Source organism: Agelaius phoeniceus, chromosome 2 (genome assembly GCF_051311805.1).
Source record: "Agelaius phoeniceus isolate bAgePho1 chromosome 2, bAgePho1.hap1, whole genome shotgun sequence".
Taxonomy (NCBI): domain Eukaryota; kingdom Metazoa; phylum Chordata; class Aves; order Passeriformes; family Icteridae; genus Agelaius; species Agelaius phoeniceus.
In genome coordinates this window covers 38,342,133-38,357,239 of record NC_135266.1, presented here as the reverse complement: position 1 = coordinate 38,357,239, position 15,107 = coordinate 38,342,133, and the positions used below count along the sequence as shown (strand labels likewise).

Sequence of the window (15,107 nt, the reverse complement as noted above, 5' to 3'; positions counted from 1 at the left end):
ATTTCTGTGATGTGTCTGGTGTCTTCAACAAGACTGAGTTTGAGAAACTGTAAATAAGAGTTTAGGGAGGCTGATGGCTCAGTTTGTCTGTTGAAGCTCTCTTCAAGCTTTTATTGCTTCTGCTGTACTTATAATAGAGTGTTCTTTTCTCTACTTAATCTAGATATGATGAAATGTCTGAAAATTAAGATAAGCTTAATTAGGACTAAAACAGAAAAAAAAATTGCAAAGTGTCATTAATTTTTTGAGCGGGAGGAAGCTCCTAATAACTAAAACATTTCAACATTTCAACTGTTCTGGATGCTTTTCTGGAAGCTGTGCCTTAATGCATAGCGTTTTTGGCATAAAAGCTAATTTGCAGAATCTGCCAGACTGTTTGCAGAATCTGACTAGATTATCATAGTAATTTTAATAGACTTTACCTCTTACTTAGTATGCTTTATAATGTAGTTTGGTAATTAGCATAGCATTCAGAATCAATGTGATTGCTTTTTATTGTATTTCTCTGCATTAGGCAACACTTTATCTGTAGAAGGAAGTTTATACCTGCTTGCAGACTATGTTGTGGGTAACTGAAGCCTTGCTTAGCAGCCTACCTTTGGCTTTGTCAGGGTTCACTGTTTCAGGGGAGAGGAATTTCAAAGCTAGATACCACCTTTCTTTTACTGCCTACTGTTGCTATTCTTTTTTTGTCAAGTTAAAAGAAGTAATATAGAATGCTCGCTTTGTGCAGAATCAGAGATCCAGGGGCTCTAAGGAATTGGTTCCTATTACATTTTACCAATGTGTGTATTTTAATGGCAAATACGGTTACAGTGGACTCTGTGCACATGTTTGTGTTACTGAATTGATTTTATAATTTGTTTCCTGACAGAAAACACAGAAAGAATATCTCTCCAGCTTCATTTAGCTTTAACTTCAAATGCCCCATGGGTCCAGTGTCCTAGTCATTTAGAACTCATGAACCAGTGTCGACACATAAATATTCGTGTGGATCCACGTGGCCTGAGTGGAGGAGTACATTATACAGAGGTATGGAAGTACTGGTGTTCTGAGCAAGACTTTGTGCCCTTGTGTGTCCTTATGGGGTCTCTGTCAACTTTTTATGGAAATAACATTTAAGGAAATAAAATCTTTGAGTTTACAGAACAGAAAGTAGTGCCACAATGTATTTCAGTCTATACAAACTGAAGCCAGGGTTCAGGAATAGTTGGGCTATACAATGTTGTATAGCATATGCCTGTAGAACTTTGAGTATCTGTTTGAAAAATAAGAGCATATAGAAAACATAAGCCAAATAAATAACTATTGCTTAAGGTTTTTCCCTCTGGTGGAATGAGTCAAAATGGGAAAAATCTTTTTTTTCCTCAGTGATTGTTGGTGTTTTACTGTTTCTGGGGTGACAGTGCTCAAATGACATCTTCTCCTCAGTGACAACTACAAAGATTCAAAATACTCTGCAACTGGTTTAAGTTGAATGTTGTCTTCTATAGTTTGATTTTGACCAAAGATTTTGAGTTGCTATATTTTATTTTGTTAGGTGTGTGGATATGATACAGCAATGCCTAATGCAGGCCCTTTGTTCAGAGTTCCAATCACTGTTGTTATACCAACAAGGTGAGTAAATCCAGAACTCTTGAGAGTTCCCTTTCTACAAAAACCTGAAAAGATACTTACAACAGGCTTATGCAGTTGTGACATTTTTTGATAGTTTGGTCATGACAGCAGTGTGTTCTGCTGGGCTGAGCCACAGTGGCAGCAGCTTCCTTTTCTATCAGCATACAGACGCCTTCTGGCTTGTTGACCAAATTATCAATCAATGTACTGTTCATATGTGTAGGTCAGCTGGAGTTTGGTTTTTCATTTCTGCCTGGGAACTAGAGTACATAGAGCCAGAGGGCATTATTTGGCCATTGTATACATTGGGATAGTCTTTGATCATGACTTCAATACAGTGAGTTTAGAGTTACTATTGTGCCCATCATTGGGTTAAAAATAAGACTTAAGTGATGTTGATAAAGAAGGAGAATATTTTATTAAACATGTTTGATTTAATAAACAGGTTTATTTATTAGGGGAAAGACAAAGTAACTGTTTTCTAATTCATTCATGGAAATACTGCTACTTCCATACCTTAGCTCACTTCAGTGGCAATTCACTCAGCCAGGAAAAGCAGATCCACTGAAAATGAGGATTTTGTGATATTTCTGTTTAGTCACTTTAATTTTCAGGAGGGTATTTACATAGTGTGGTGGAGCTGACATTTTAAATCTTTTTGATACATGGTACTGTCAGATTCTGTATTAGTAGGATTAATATAATTGGTGTTAAAGACTAAATATCCTCATTGTACACATTTTTAGAGTATTTTTGCATTTAAAAATCCTACAAAAATTGGCTTCACAGCTTGTTTGACTACTATTTGTGTTTTCCTTTTGACATACAGAGTAGATGAATCATCAAGCTATGACCTGACATACACAGATGTTCATTTTAAACCTGGTCAGATCCGAAGGCACTTCATCGATGTTCCCCAGGGAGCTACATGGGCTGGTAAGGAAAATGACCACATTACCTAAATAAAAAATTGCATTTGTCAGACTTGATAAAGTTGGTTTTAAATAATTTTGAGTTCTGCCTGAATAAATACTGAAGATTTTGGCCCATGAATATGTAAATTTTTGTTTGATTTTTAAGCTCTTAGATGAGTAATTTTGAGTTATTTCATGGTTTTTGGTATAGTAGGATCTTGATTCTAAGTCTTAAAGAAACTGGCCAATAACATTCTAAAGTGGTTGCCTATACCTGGAGGAATGGCCTGTGTTTATGGAAAAGTATCACTGTCTGAGGCTTACCTAATTTTTAAGGTATATGGATGTAGTGTTGAAAGAAGTCATAACTGAAGAAAATGTAATCTTCACAATGGGTAAAAAGCTCACAATTTTGCAAGAAGGAAAGGAAGGGACTGTTTTCCTTGTCTTTCTTTGTGAAATTACTAAACAATAGTCCTTTCAAAAATCTTTCATTTAGACTGAAGTTAGTGATAGGACTCTTATTTTGCAATTCATCAGTCTGTACTATGCAGATGATACATCTGTACTATCTGATTAATTTTCACCATTTAATTAAGACATGTTTCTCTTTAACCATCCTCCAAATTTAGCTGTTTTTTTTTAACCTGAAAGAGCTTTTGAAACTAACTGATGTATAAGTATTTTTCATATGTGGAGCCACTTTGGGTACTGCATAACTTCTTAAATTACAAATTGCTTGTGAAAGTAATGTTTCTATGCTTTTCTTCTGAAATTCTTGTGTCTTCAGACTAAATTTCTTTTTCTTTAATGTAGAAGTGACAGTGTGTTCATGTTCAGCTGATGTGACTGCCAAGTTTGTGCTTCATGCTGTTCAACTTGTGAAGCAGAAAGCATACAGAAGTCATGAGTTCTACAAATTTTCATCCTTACCAGAAAAAGGCTCAGTGATTGAAGCATTTCCTGTCTTAGTAAGTTACCCTAGAGTGGGGTAAATAAAATAATGTACCAGTACAGTATAACATTACTTATTTGGGATTTTTTGTCCTAAGAAAAACTCCAAACCCAAGACTTTGTGTGTTTGTTACAGTAGTCAATGCATCTGATTTTCAGTTTTGAAAAGATCTCTATCAGCTTGCTAATGTTTCTGAGCTATTTAGTAATATAATACATGTTAATCTCTGCAATTTGCTTGTGCTTTTTTATGCAGAGCAGTTTGTTTCCCTTTCAAATAGGAGCTATGCCTTGTTGGATAATTCAGCATATTTTGCCTTTAGTGGTTAATGTGGTAGTCTGGGACGTCTTCATCTTGAAGCCAGGGGTAACTGACTGGCTCACATTCATACATCCTAGTACAGGAGTCTTAGCTTGAATAATGCTAGCTCAAAGAGTCCAAAACAGTCAGGGAATGAGCTAGCAGTTCAGGGGTTTAGGTTTAGTTGTATAGCTCTAATGCCAAAGAGTAGTTACAATTTCTCTGCAGTTCAGTCCCTTACCCTCTGTGGAAATATCAGGTGGAGGACCATAAGCTATGTTGGTCCCATTGACACATTATTTTGTCATGTTATTTAAAAACCGAAACAAGAAAAACCCAGAAGACCCCACCAACCAGGCAAAACCAAAACTAACTCAAACATCTCGAGTTTTGTGTCATCTTACTTAGAGAGTGAGTGAGATTTCTTTTTTTAATGCATGTTTTTTAGGGAACACACATGAAACTGATCTATGAACTAACCTGTCTGCCTAGTTTGAGGGATAAGAATAGAAGACAGAACATTTAAAAGCAGTACCTTCCTCTGTAGGGTGTACCCTGGTACTCCTTGTTTTGAAGCATTTTTCAGTCATGCTGTTTTGTTGGAATTGTCATGTTTTCTGAACAAGTATAATGTCTTGTTACTCTACAAGTCTGTACAATTGGAGTAAACTGGACATAAGAAGTCTTTTTTGAGTTGTACTGTCTTTTTTGTTTTGGTTGGGTTTTGGGAGGCTGGGATCACTAGAAGAGGAAGATGGGAGCTGGAGTCTAACTTTGTGCTTTTGTTACCCAGGCTGGAAAAACCATTGAATTTTGTGTTGCTCGGTGGTGGGCAAGCCTTAGTGATGTTAGCATTAATTACACAATTTCTTTCCATGGTGTGCTTTGTGGTGCTCCTCAGCTAAACATGGTAAGTTTTCCAGAGTGCTTATATTGAATTACTGTGAAATCCTATGGTTTCTCAGAAAAAAAAAACAGCTTTTCTTCTTTCTTGCCTGATTTTAGAAACAGTGAAAGTATTTTTGTACATGAGAATTTCATGTTCTCTCTTAAAAGTTGGTAAGTTGGAGTTCAGTCCCAGAGAAACGCCAGTTACTATTATTTATGATTTTTTCTATGCCTTTTCATTATAAACCACTAGTGGAAAAAGAAAGGAAAAACAAAACCAAACCAAAAATCTAAACTCAACATCAGTACATAAAACATACTAAAAGGTTGAAAATATAAATATGCTTACAGTACCAAGTGTTTTATGTAAATAAACTTTGCTGGGGCTACAGTTCTTGTACATAAATATCTAGACTACCATTGCTAAAACAACAGCACTCTGTATACCATATTCAGAGTAAAATTTCCTTAAAATTTATTTTCTATTCAGTGTTCTGTTGAGATGTGGGGATTGGCTTGAGTCATCATTTAGGGTAGTTGAAGGTACAGTGGGTGGGGCTGTGTCATGATTCTTAATGGTCTGTAATACTAAGGGATTGAAAAAGTTGCTTAAAAAAGTTTGTGTGATATCTACAGTACTTTGTCTTGGTCCTGTGTTCTTTGCTGTCCTATGCAGCTTTGGCTTGGCACTGCCTCCCTCATAGGAGAGAGCTCTTTGAGAGCTGGTACCTGCATGAAGCAGCAGCATGCCAATCTGTCTTGGCTTCTGCCTTTCTTTCAGCTAAAGGCCAGAGCAAATTGTAGCTCTCCTGTGGGTGAATTTGGATGTATTCAGGCTCTAAGAGCTGAATAAACTGAGGAAGAAAGAGTGGGTAGTGTGTTAAGGTATCAGGTCTTGAACTGGTAGAACAGAAAAAGAAAAAGCTGTTGGTGATGGTGTGCACAGAAGCTGCCCCCAGCCCAGCAGGATTGTACCAAAAGAATAATGGACACAGAAAAATAAGAGAATACAAATAGTCTTGCTGTTTCTTTTTGAGCACCAGTAACTTCCATAAAATAAATTTCAATTGTGTTCATATCCTAGTGTCTTTGTCATGGGATACTGCTAGAAATAAACTTTTTGAATTATTTTGCCCATAACCAAGTCTATGTATGCAGTATTGTTTGTCTTTTTCAGAGTTAATCTATTCTGTAATAATAGTCCTAGGAAGCACCACAAAATACTTGTTTTAATATTCTATATTGTATACATTGAATTACATATTTAAGGTAAATCATCCTAAATGCACAAACAATTGCAGTCCTGCCTGTAGTATGACTTACTAGTTCTGTACAAAGTATTTAAATTAGGAAGTGAAAAGATGAGAGCAACTGGAACTTAAGTTTTATTTATATAAGTTTTGCAAGTCCCAGTATTATCTGCTGTTGTAAAATAGAGATGCACTTGTGACGCTTTCAAAATTACACAGTATTACTTGCTAAAGTATAAATAACTACAGCTTATGTTGTATTTTTGAGGATCATAATAGGTGGTCCTCATCTGCTGTTGTAAGTGCACAGAAACATAATTGTTCTGTACTCTTCTTCTAGCACGCTTCAGAAGGCATTGTACGGTTTGATGTTCAGTCCCTGTTGAAATACGAAGATATCGCTCCATGCATAAATCTGAAAAGCTGGGTTCAAACACTCAGGTAGAGTTTCTGGGGAACTGTTTTGGGAGACTGGGAAAACTGCTCATACGTAGAGTTTAGAAAGTAACACATTAGCAGTGAAATTCAGGATTGCAAAAATATTCTTGTCAAATTCAAAGTAGCTTTGGAAGCATCAATTAATTTGTCAGCATCAGATAATTCGTCAGCATTCTCTTCTTTGTGGTGACTTTTTCAAGACAAATTACTTTCCTTAAACAAATTTGAAAGAAGAAAAATTTACAAAAATATTCCACTGCTTCCAGACACTTAGACGTAAAAGGTACTTTAATATCTAAAAAAAAAAATTTGTAGAGGTATTTGAGTTATTATGTGCTACTATTTGTTGTTTTGGTTTTTTCATTTTGTTTTGTTGGGGGTTTTTTTGGCCTGTTGTTTTTTTTTTTTTTTCCTAAACAGCTGCTTGGGATCCTGCCAAATTTTGGCCTGGGAAAACCATCGTCTCTCTCTTGCTTGATTTAAACTATTTTTGTAGAATATGGTGGAGATTTTTTGGGGAAAGCTGTGTTTACCTTGTTAGTTTAACACATGCTGATTTAGGGAAAAAACTTTACTGGAAAATTTCTAGACAGTGCAGCAGTGATTAAAGCTGGTCACTTCAGAAGGATAAAGTGGTACTTTTGAGATAATTTCACAGTGGTCAGTAATCCAAAGTTTTCCATTATTTGGGCCTGTGAGTGGAGACTTTTAGCTCTGTCTGGGGCTTTTGGGTACTTGTAACTGGAATTGACTAATTGGAATTGCCAGGAGTTTAATGAACGTATCACCTAATGTTAGATTCAGAAATAATCCATTTGATGTGCTGTAAATGAGGTAATAAAACAGTGCCTTAATATTTGCCTTATTGTTGGTTGGAAAAATGGACGTGCTCTTTACTCCCTCATCTGACAGTAAATGAACTGCAATTAAGTAAACTATGGATAAATACTTATGTATTTAAATCAAGGCAGGAATAGTATCTCTTGAATGAACTAATGAGTCATGACAGAGAGAATTACTGAATGGCTTTTCATTCTGTCTCTTGTTTCAAATGCTTCGAGGCAGGGTGAATGTTAGGGAGACATATCATGTCATATGTGGTATTACTCAGTTCTTAAGACTTCTGTCAGCAGTCTATCCAGTGTCTGCCAGACTAGGAAACCTGGGTTAAGCAGACTTGTGGTCTGACCCAGCACCATATCTTACTGGGTGACTAGTTTGTGCCCTTCTTGGACAGTGAAAGAGCTGGCAGAACCTTAGAGACAAATTCTCATCATGTAGTTAGAGGTTATCTGATTTAATAAATGAAAGGTAAACTTAAATGATGCCAGACCACCCTGATTCTGCTATTTTTTATCTCTGAAGCTTAGATTTTTCCTATATCATTATTATTTTGTTTACATTTTTTGATGTTTAAGGTCTAAAATGTTTGGCTACCCTGAACTTCGACTGCTTTTCCCAAGTGTGTCTGACTTAATATACACACTCTGTAGTGTACTTTTTTCTGTGTTACTACTCAGGTTACTGTGAGGCTTCTTACATTCTCTGAAGACACAACCTTCTATAAAAAGGAATTATCAATTGTTCTGTCTTCTAATTGCAGTGCCGTTAATCAGTTATGAAGACAAGTATTGATTTCAGCATGGATACTAGAAATGTAACCTGATTTTTTTTCTCTTAAACTTAATGGCCTTTAATTTTGAGCATTTAGACATGCCTACTACATTGTTTTCCTTTTGTTTTTGGCAGTGTCTGTAGTGTCACTAAACCTTGTTTTTTGGACTGACAATAATTTTAACTGAGGAATTAATGCTGCTTGGATAGTTACAATATATGAAATATTATGGCATGTGCTGAATTCAGTTGTATCTCAGAACATGCTTCTACTTAAGCAAGACAAATTTTGATAGAGGATACATGTTTCTCAAGAGAACCTTTTGTTGTTTAACTGCAGACCAGTGAGTGCAAAAATAAAACCTTTGGGATCCAGAGATATTTTACCAAATAATCGTCAACTGTATGAGATGATTTTGACCTATAACTTCCATCAGGTAAGGGTTATGTTAGTTGGGTTTTTTTAAAGTTATTAAACACATCATGTTTTCTTTAATCAGGTCTTAATTTTAACTAGCTTTCTCTCAGAAAGGAGGTCTGGAGTCACACTCTAGGCTCCCTACAGTCAAAATTCTGATTTGGTCCGCTTTAAAAGCTACTGTTGTTTGAAACATGCTACAGTTCATGCTACTGTTGTTTGAAACATGCTACAGTTATCTTTTTGAATATGTATCTAAGGATTGTATTTGTTTTTTTCTGTAGTAGTTTAAATGCTTTTACCTTTCTTTTAATAGCCTAAGAGTGGAGAAGTAACTCCAAGCTGTCCACTTCTTTGTGAATTGTTGTATGAATCTGAATTTGATAGTCAGCTCTGGATTATTTTTGACCAGAACAAAAGACAGATGGGTTCAGGAGATGCCTATCCACACCAGGTACAGAGTAATGTATTTATTTTACCTTCTTTTTGCTGAAGACTCTAAAAAGGTTCATTTTTTTTACCTTCAAGGCCTCCTGTTAGCTCTTTACATTTCCTGATGCATAATTCTAATGTTCTTATGTAGTCACAAGAAGTCATACAAGGTTCAGTGATGATGTATTTGTATCCAAAAAACGTAAGTGTCCATGAAATAGAACATTATTTTTTTCTTTTCTCTCCTGCAGAAGGAGAAAGAGGAAAAGCTGTTAACTTCTGATTTCTTGTGATTTTGTCTGGTGCTTTTCAAGAAATGAGTTCAAAATCATGTTGTTCTTTGTTTTGTTTTTTTACAAAGACAGTACCTTAAACTTTTCTATGCAGGGTGGAAAGGTCTGACTTGTGTGCTGATAGAGCAGGGGCTTCTGTATTCATGAGCACTGTCCTCTGTGCTGTTGATATCTTCAGACAGCCTTTTTAGTACTTCAGCTTTGTTTGCTTCCCGTTGCCATCCTTGAAAGAGAAGTTTTTAGCACAACCCTTGTAGATACTCTACCCTCTGCGGGAATGTCTTTCTGCCTTAACAGACTGTGTGCCTGGATCATGGGAGAAGTAGGGAGAAATAAAAAAAAAAACATTTAAAAAAGGAAAAAAAGTTGTAAAATAAACATTATTCATAATTTTTTGTTTGAAACTACATTTTACCAATATAAAATCACAGTGGAACATCATCAATGTAATGGTAATTTTGATAGATTGATTATTCTGGAAGTGTACAAAAGATAGTTTCAAGAGACATGCCTTACAGTTTATAAATTATTTTTGGAAATTGCATTGTGTAAGCTTCTGTTCCTTAACCTGAATTGTTAAGATAATATAAAATTTAAGCATCACCCTAGTGCTTTGTTATTTAGACCTGGTGGACTATCATGCTGTAAATCTCTGGTGTTGTGCATCATAGGATGATTCTAAAACAACTCTAAATTATTTAATCCAGAAAAAATACCAACAGGAAGCATCACTCCCTAGCCAGGAAGAGGGATATTCTAGGAGCAGGGTAGTTCTGAGTTGTTCCTTTCTACTTGGGGCTGCTTTCTGTTTTAGTGTAGCAGTATCAGAAAGGAGACTTAGCATACTGTTGCTGGAATGTGTGCAGACATGTGTTGCCCTGTCAGCTTGCTAAAAATTAAAGAATGCTTTCAAAACATGACAGTCTTATTTCTGGGGTTTGGAAGCTTTTTTTATTAATGGTAAAATATTGAATCTTGGCATTTATGAGAACTTCTTTCTTTCAGTATTCTGTGAAACTGGAAAAAGGAGATTACACTATTCGGTTACAAATTCGTCATGAGCAGAACAGTGAGCTGGATCGCATCAAAGACCTGCCATTCATTGTTTCTCATAGGCTCTCTAGTACCTTGAGCTTAGATATTTATGAAAACCATAGCCTTGCTCTCTTAGGGAAGAAGAAATCCAACAGTTTGACATTACCACCGAAACACAGTCAGCCATTCTTTGTTACATCCCTGCCTGATGACAAGTAAGTTACAAAGTGTTGATTTTCTCATCTGTATCTAGGCAGCTGCCTCTGCACCTCCCTAAAATGATACTTTAATAGTGTCTGCCTGTCCAGGCTTGGTTATTCCTCGTGTTCCTCTTTCCCTGTTAGGTGTCTTTATTGAGTTTCCATGGAACCTTAGTGAACCTGGTTTTAACACTGGACTTACTTTCTTTGAACAGAATACCTAAAGGAGCAGGACCAGGATGTTATCTTGCAGGAAGTCTTACTCTGTCTAAAACAGAACTTGGAAAGAAAGCTGTGAGTATATGGAATGGATGACGGGGGTTTTTTCTGAATTTTTTTTCTAGCAAGCAAATTGCATGCCAGGAAGTGCTGTAATGTATGGGATTAGTACTTTAAAGAGCATTAGGTTTGGTAACATAATACATTTTAGAAGCAGTTGTTTCATTCTAAAGTCAGCATAACTTCTAAGTAGTTCTATTATTGTTTTCATCTTCTAATTCAAATTTAATTGCATTTTCTAAATTTTGAGTTTTAATTGTTTTGCTCTAAAATCTTTTATTTCTAGAAGCAACTGCTTTCTTGTTGGTGTGGAGGCTTTAAAATTGACCTTATGTAACTCCCTAGCTTAATGTAATTTTTGAATGAAAAATACATGCATATATTGTTATGTGCTTGTTGGTTCTGTAATACTCTTTGTTGCATGCATGCAATATTCAGCAGAAACATGTGCTTTCTAAACACATATATGTTACTGTTACCAAGTAATAGGAATTTTGCTGACTCAAATGCATAAACAGATTTTCTTACCTGCTACACACTGTTGTTGTCAACCACTGGTATGATTGTATGCTTCAACAGAATGGTATAAGATCTCTGTGTGTGAGGCTAATAAAAAAATGAAAGATTTTTTTTGCTCATAACACAGCACCCTGTGAAAAATATTTTTTAACTTGTATGACTCTGTGATGCAACAGTGATTATAGTAACTGTCACTTTTCTGTGTATCTGGTGCTACAGTGCTTAGAAGATGCCCTTAGCTGTTTTTAAACAGATGGTAAGCCTGAGACTAAATTTTAGTCAATCCTGATGATTGTTAGTACTCAGTGATAGTTGATCTATGTGCATATACCACTAGATGTGGCTGAACAACATGTATAAAACTAGAGTATGTCTTCATAGAAAATAAGTTTCTGAGAGTAGGTTGGCATGTACCTTTAGATATTGTTAAGCATAAAAGTTAAGTTAATTCAATCTAAATGGTTGTACTTTTGGGGCAGATTGTATGTAACTGCAGATGATAATGTATTACGAGAATTTATTTATCAGTGAGGAAAAACCCAGTAACTAGGAGCTCTAAAATACCTAGTTTAATATTTTTGTGATACCTGCAAGGTTGCAAGTGTGCTTTTATGAAATCCATGATAATTTAGTTTCCCTAGCTAGAATTGTGCACTTCCTTGAACTATTGGTTGCAATCTTGCATATTTTATTTTAAAACCAGACTAAGTGGCTATATACAGTGGTTTCTGGGATAGGAAGCAGGAGATAGGTAGATACAGCCTGTCAAATTTCATATGATAGAGAATACTTAAGACCTTACACAGGAAGAAATTCCAGCTGAGATGTTCCTCATGTCATAGCCAAAGGCATTATTGTTATGGTCATATTTCAATGGAAAAAGGATGGTATCAAATAGCAATTGATACTTTCTGCTGCCTTTAGTGAACCTCAATATGTACCAGGAGACAAAAAAGGAGGACTAGGCAGCAAAGTTGTCTCTAAGTCAGTGAGTGGATGCAAGGTAAGGGAAAATGTATCTAATTTGTCTGTATTTACTATGAAAGAGAACAATGCCACTGAACAGTCTAAAATCTAAAATTCTGAGGCTGAATTTCTGTAATTTATTTATTGAAGCTAAGTGGTTAACAACACTTGCTTATATTGCAGGAGTAATGGATCGTATATACAGTGATGCATTGGTTTATTGATTATAAAAACCTGAAAGAGCATGCTTTAAGAGCATGTTTGATCATACATGTGAATCTCTAAAAGTTGGAAATCTGTAGGTTGGAAGTATAACTGTAATTGTACAGAGAAGGTGTCTCCATCCTGTGTGGTGTGTGCATGTTTTCTTACAGTATGTTATTCTAACTCCCAGGGGCAGTCTGCAGCAAAGCGACAAGGAAAATTTAAAAAGGTACTGAATGTTAGTTTTTGAAAAAGATATACTGAAGTCTTTTTGCATATGACTTAAAGAATTTGTCTACCAGTCTTGGTTTTTAATTTGTCTCCTTCATCTACCTGCTTAGACCTCAGTTATTTACTTCAGCACCTTAAGTATGTTTACTGGTAGAATGACAAAACACTACTGTAACACATAGCTGAGAGGCACGTGAGCATCTGTATACTTCTGCCATAAGTGCTGGAAAAATGCATGTGCTGTTAGTGATCTGCAATTTTTCTTGTTCTTAAATACTCAGGAATGTTCACTGTTTGTGGTCAAGATTTTTTGTGGCAAGTGTTTCTGCCTATTCTGTCTGCAGATTGAGAATCAAATATGAACTTCAAATTGAATAATTAAATCTCTAACTGTATTCCCAGTCTACTAAATTGATAGTTGTCTTCTTTACAGTCATAAAAAACATACAAGGAAGCTAGAGTTTATACAGTCACGTAGCAGGTAGTAGTTTTCACAGAATGAATTTTGGAACATGTACCAGATAGTTTAGAGAGGGGTTGACTTTTAGTGTAACAGTGTTTAGTATTGTTCCTTCTTGTATTGTCACGTCAGATAATACAATATTTTACCAGCAGTCAGTGTAAACCAGTTTGTTTAAAAAAATGCAAAAATATATTTCACTAAGCTACCTACTTACGGTTACTGGGTTTTTTCTTGTTCTTAAGTTGTAAAGGTATTTACTTTCTGTTGATTTCAAAGTACTTTGTTCTGGAGTGACATGCAGATTAGCCAGGATTCTTGTTGAGAACAACTGTGAATAACATAGTTTATAGTCATACTCCGTTATTCTGTGAATAGTAAGCTGCTAACTTAGTCTCATTTTGGTGTAATAACCTGGAAGGAATGAGATTAGGCTTTCCAAGAAGGATTTTAGTGTATGTTGCTGAGTTTTATTTTCATACCTGAAAATCCCACAAATCGCTTTCAGAAAGATAATTTAAAATTCCATGTGAGTGCATGACTTCCCGATAAATAGGGTATAAGATCTTCACTAAGTGAATCTCTAACAAGGGAATTAAACTATAATAATAATAGAATTTGAATAACAAAACCTATTAAACAGATTCAAGAGGTTGTGGTTTTTTGGGTTTTTTTTTTTTCATTGATTTTTTTCATCTTTGGTTCTAGAACAGAGATTTGTTTTCAGATCTGAGCCCTAACACCACCCAAGCCAAAATAAAAGCGGTCCTTCTTGTTATTTCCATCTGTTACTCATCAGTGTACTAGCAGCAGATAAACTAGTGGATTTCTTCAGGGCTCCATCTTCAGCCCTGTGCTCTTCAGCACCTTCATAACAAGTTGGACACAGGACTGGAAGGGATACTCAGCAAGTCCGCAGACAATGCTAAATTGGGAGGAGCTGTTAAAGGCAGGGAGGCCCTGCAGAGAGACCTTGACAAAATCTGGAGCTGGGCAATCACAGCCCATAGGAAATTCAGGAAGGGAAAGTTCTGGATTCTGCACTTGGGCTGGGCCAACCCTGGATGTACAGTACAGACTGGGGAATGAGAGGCTGGAAAGCAGTGCCATGGAAAGGGGCCTGGACATCCTGGTTGATGGGAAATTGAATGTGAGTCAGCAGTGCCCTGGCAGCCAGGAGGGCCAAAGCGTGTCCTGAGGAGCATCAGGCACAGCAGCACCAGTGGGACTGTCCTGCTCTGCTCTGCTCTGCTCTGCACTGGGGTGGTCTCACCTTGAATATTCTGTGCAGTTTTGGGTGCCCCAACGTCAGAAAGATTTTAAACTATTAGAAAATCTCCAGAGGAGGGTAATGAGGATTGTGAAGGGCCTTGAGGGGAAGCTGTATGAGGAGTGGCTGAGGTCACTTGGACTGTTCAGCCTGGAGGAGACTGAGGGGAGACTTCATTGCAGTCTGCAACTTCCTCATGAGGGGAAGTGGGGCCACAGGCACTGGTCTCTTCTCTGTGGTGACCAGTGACAGGACCTGAAGTGGCCTGAAGCTGTGTCAGGGGAGATTTAGGTTGGATATTAGAAGAAGGTTCCTCACCCACAGGGTGGTTGGACATTGGAACAGGCTCCCCAGAGAAGTCACAGCATCAACCTGACAAAGTTGAAGAAGTGTTTGGACAATACTCTTGGGCACATGGTGTGACTCTTGGGGATGGTGCTGTGTGTGCAGGGCCAGAAGTTGGACTTGATGATCCTTTGGTCCCTTCCAACTTGGCATATTCTGAGAAATAAAACACAGTGTAGTTCAGGGCATTGTTCTGTAAGAGCTCCAATAATTAATGCATTTTGCTGAGAATGCAGCTCGAAGGCCTTCCTAGTTTAAAAATTTTGGTATTTACCCTGCCCTGTCATAGATTTACATGCAGTTAAGATGTTTTCCAGCACAGAAAACTTGTTTATATATTTCTGCAGCGATGGAGTCAGTCAAAAAAATATGTGTAGATTTTTCATATTTTTCAAAGATAGGTCCAGGCCCTCTTCTAAGATTAGTAGCCCTCTTTGCTACAAGGGCACACTGCTGTTTGATGTTCAGCCTGGTGTCCA

The 15,107-nt window shown here is 36.7% G+C and overlaps 1 protein-coding gene across 2 annotated transcripts in view; it reads left to right on the top strand.

Annotated features, from left to right (window-relative positions):
* The window catches only part of TPP2 (tripeptidyl peptidase 2), a 51,277-nt gene that overhangs the window by 20,395 nt on the left and 15,775 nt on the right, over nt 1–15,107 (top strand). The window contains exons 14-24 of one of the 2 annotated variants that reach the window (XM_054655087.2): nt 875–1,032; nt 1,541–1,617; nt 2,447–2,553; nt 3,348–3,502; nt 4,580–4,696; nt 6,265–6,365; nt 8,317–8,413; nt 8,711–8,848; nt 10,125–10,369; nt 10,570–10,648; nt 12,513–12,551. In XM_054655087.2, coding sequence (XP_054511062.1) covers nt 875–1,032; nt 1,541–1,617; nt 2,447–2,553; nt 3,348–3,502; nt 4,580–4,696; nt 6,265–6,365; nt 8,317–8,413; nt 8,711–8,848; nt 10,125–10,369; nt 10,570–10,648; nt 12,513–12,551 — 1,313 coding nt within the window. The remainder of the gene's footprint in view (nt 1–874; nt 1,033–1,540; nt 1,618–2,446; nt 2,554–3,347; nt 3,503–4,579; nt 4,697–6,264; nt 6,366–8,316; nt 8,414–8,710; nt 8,849–10,124; nt 10,370–10,569; nt 10,649–12,512; nt 12,552–15,107) is intronic. The other variant, XM_077173511.1, reaches the window with a different exon arrangement.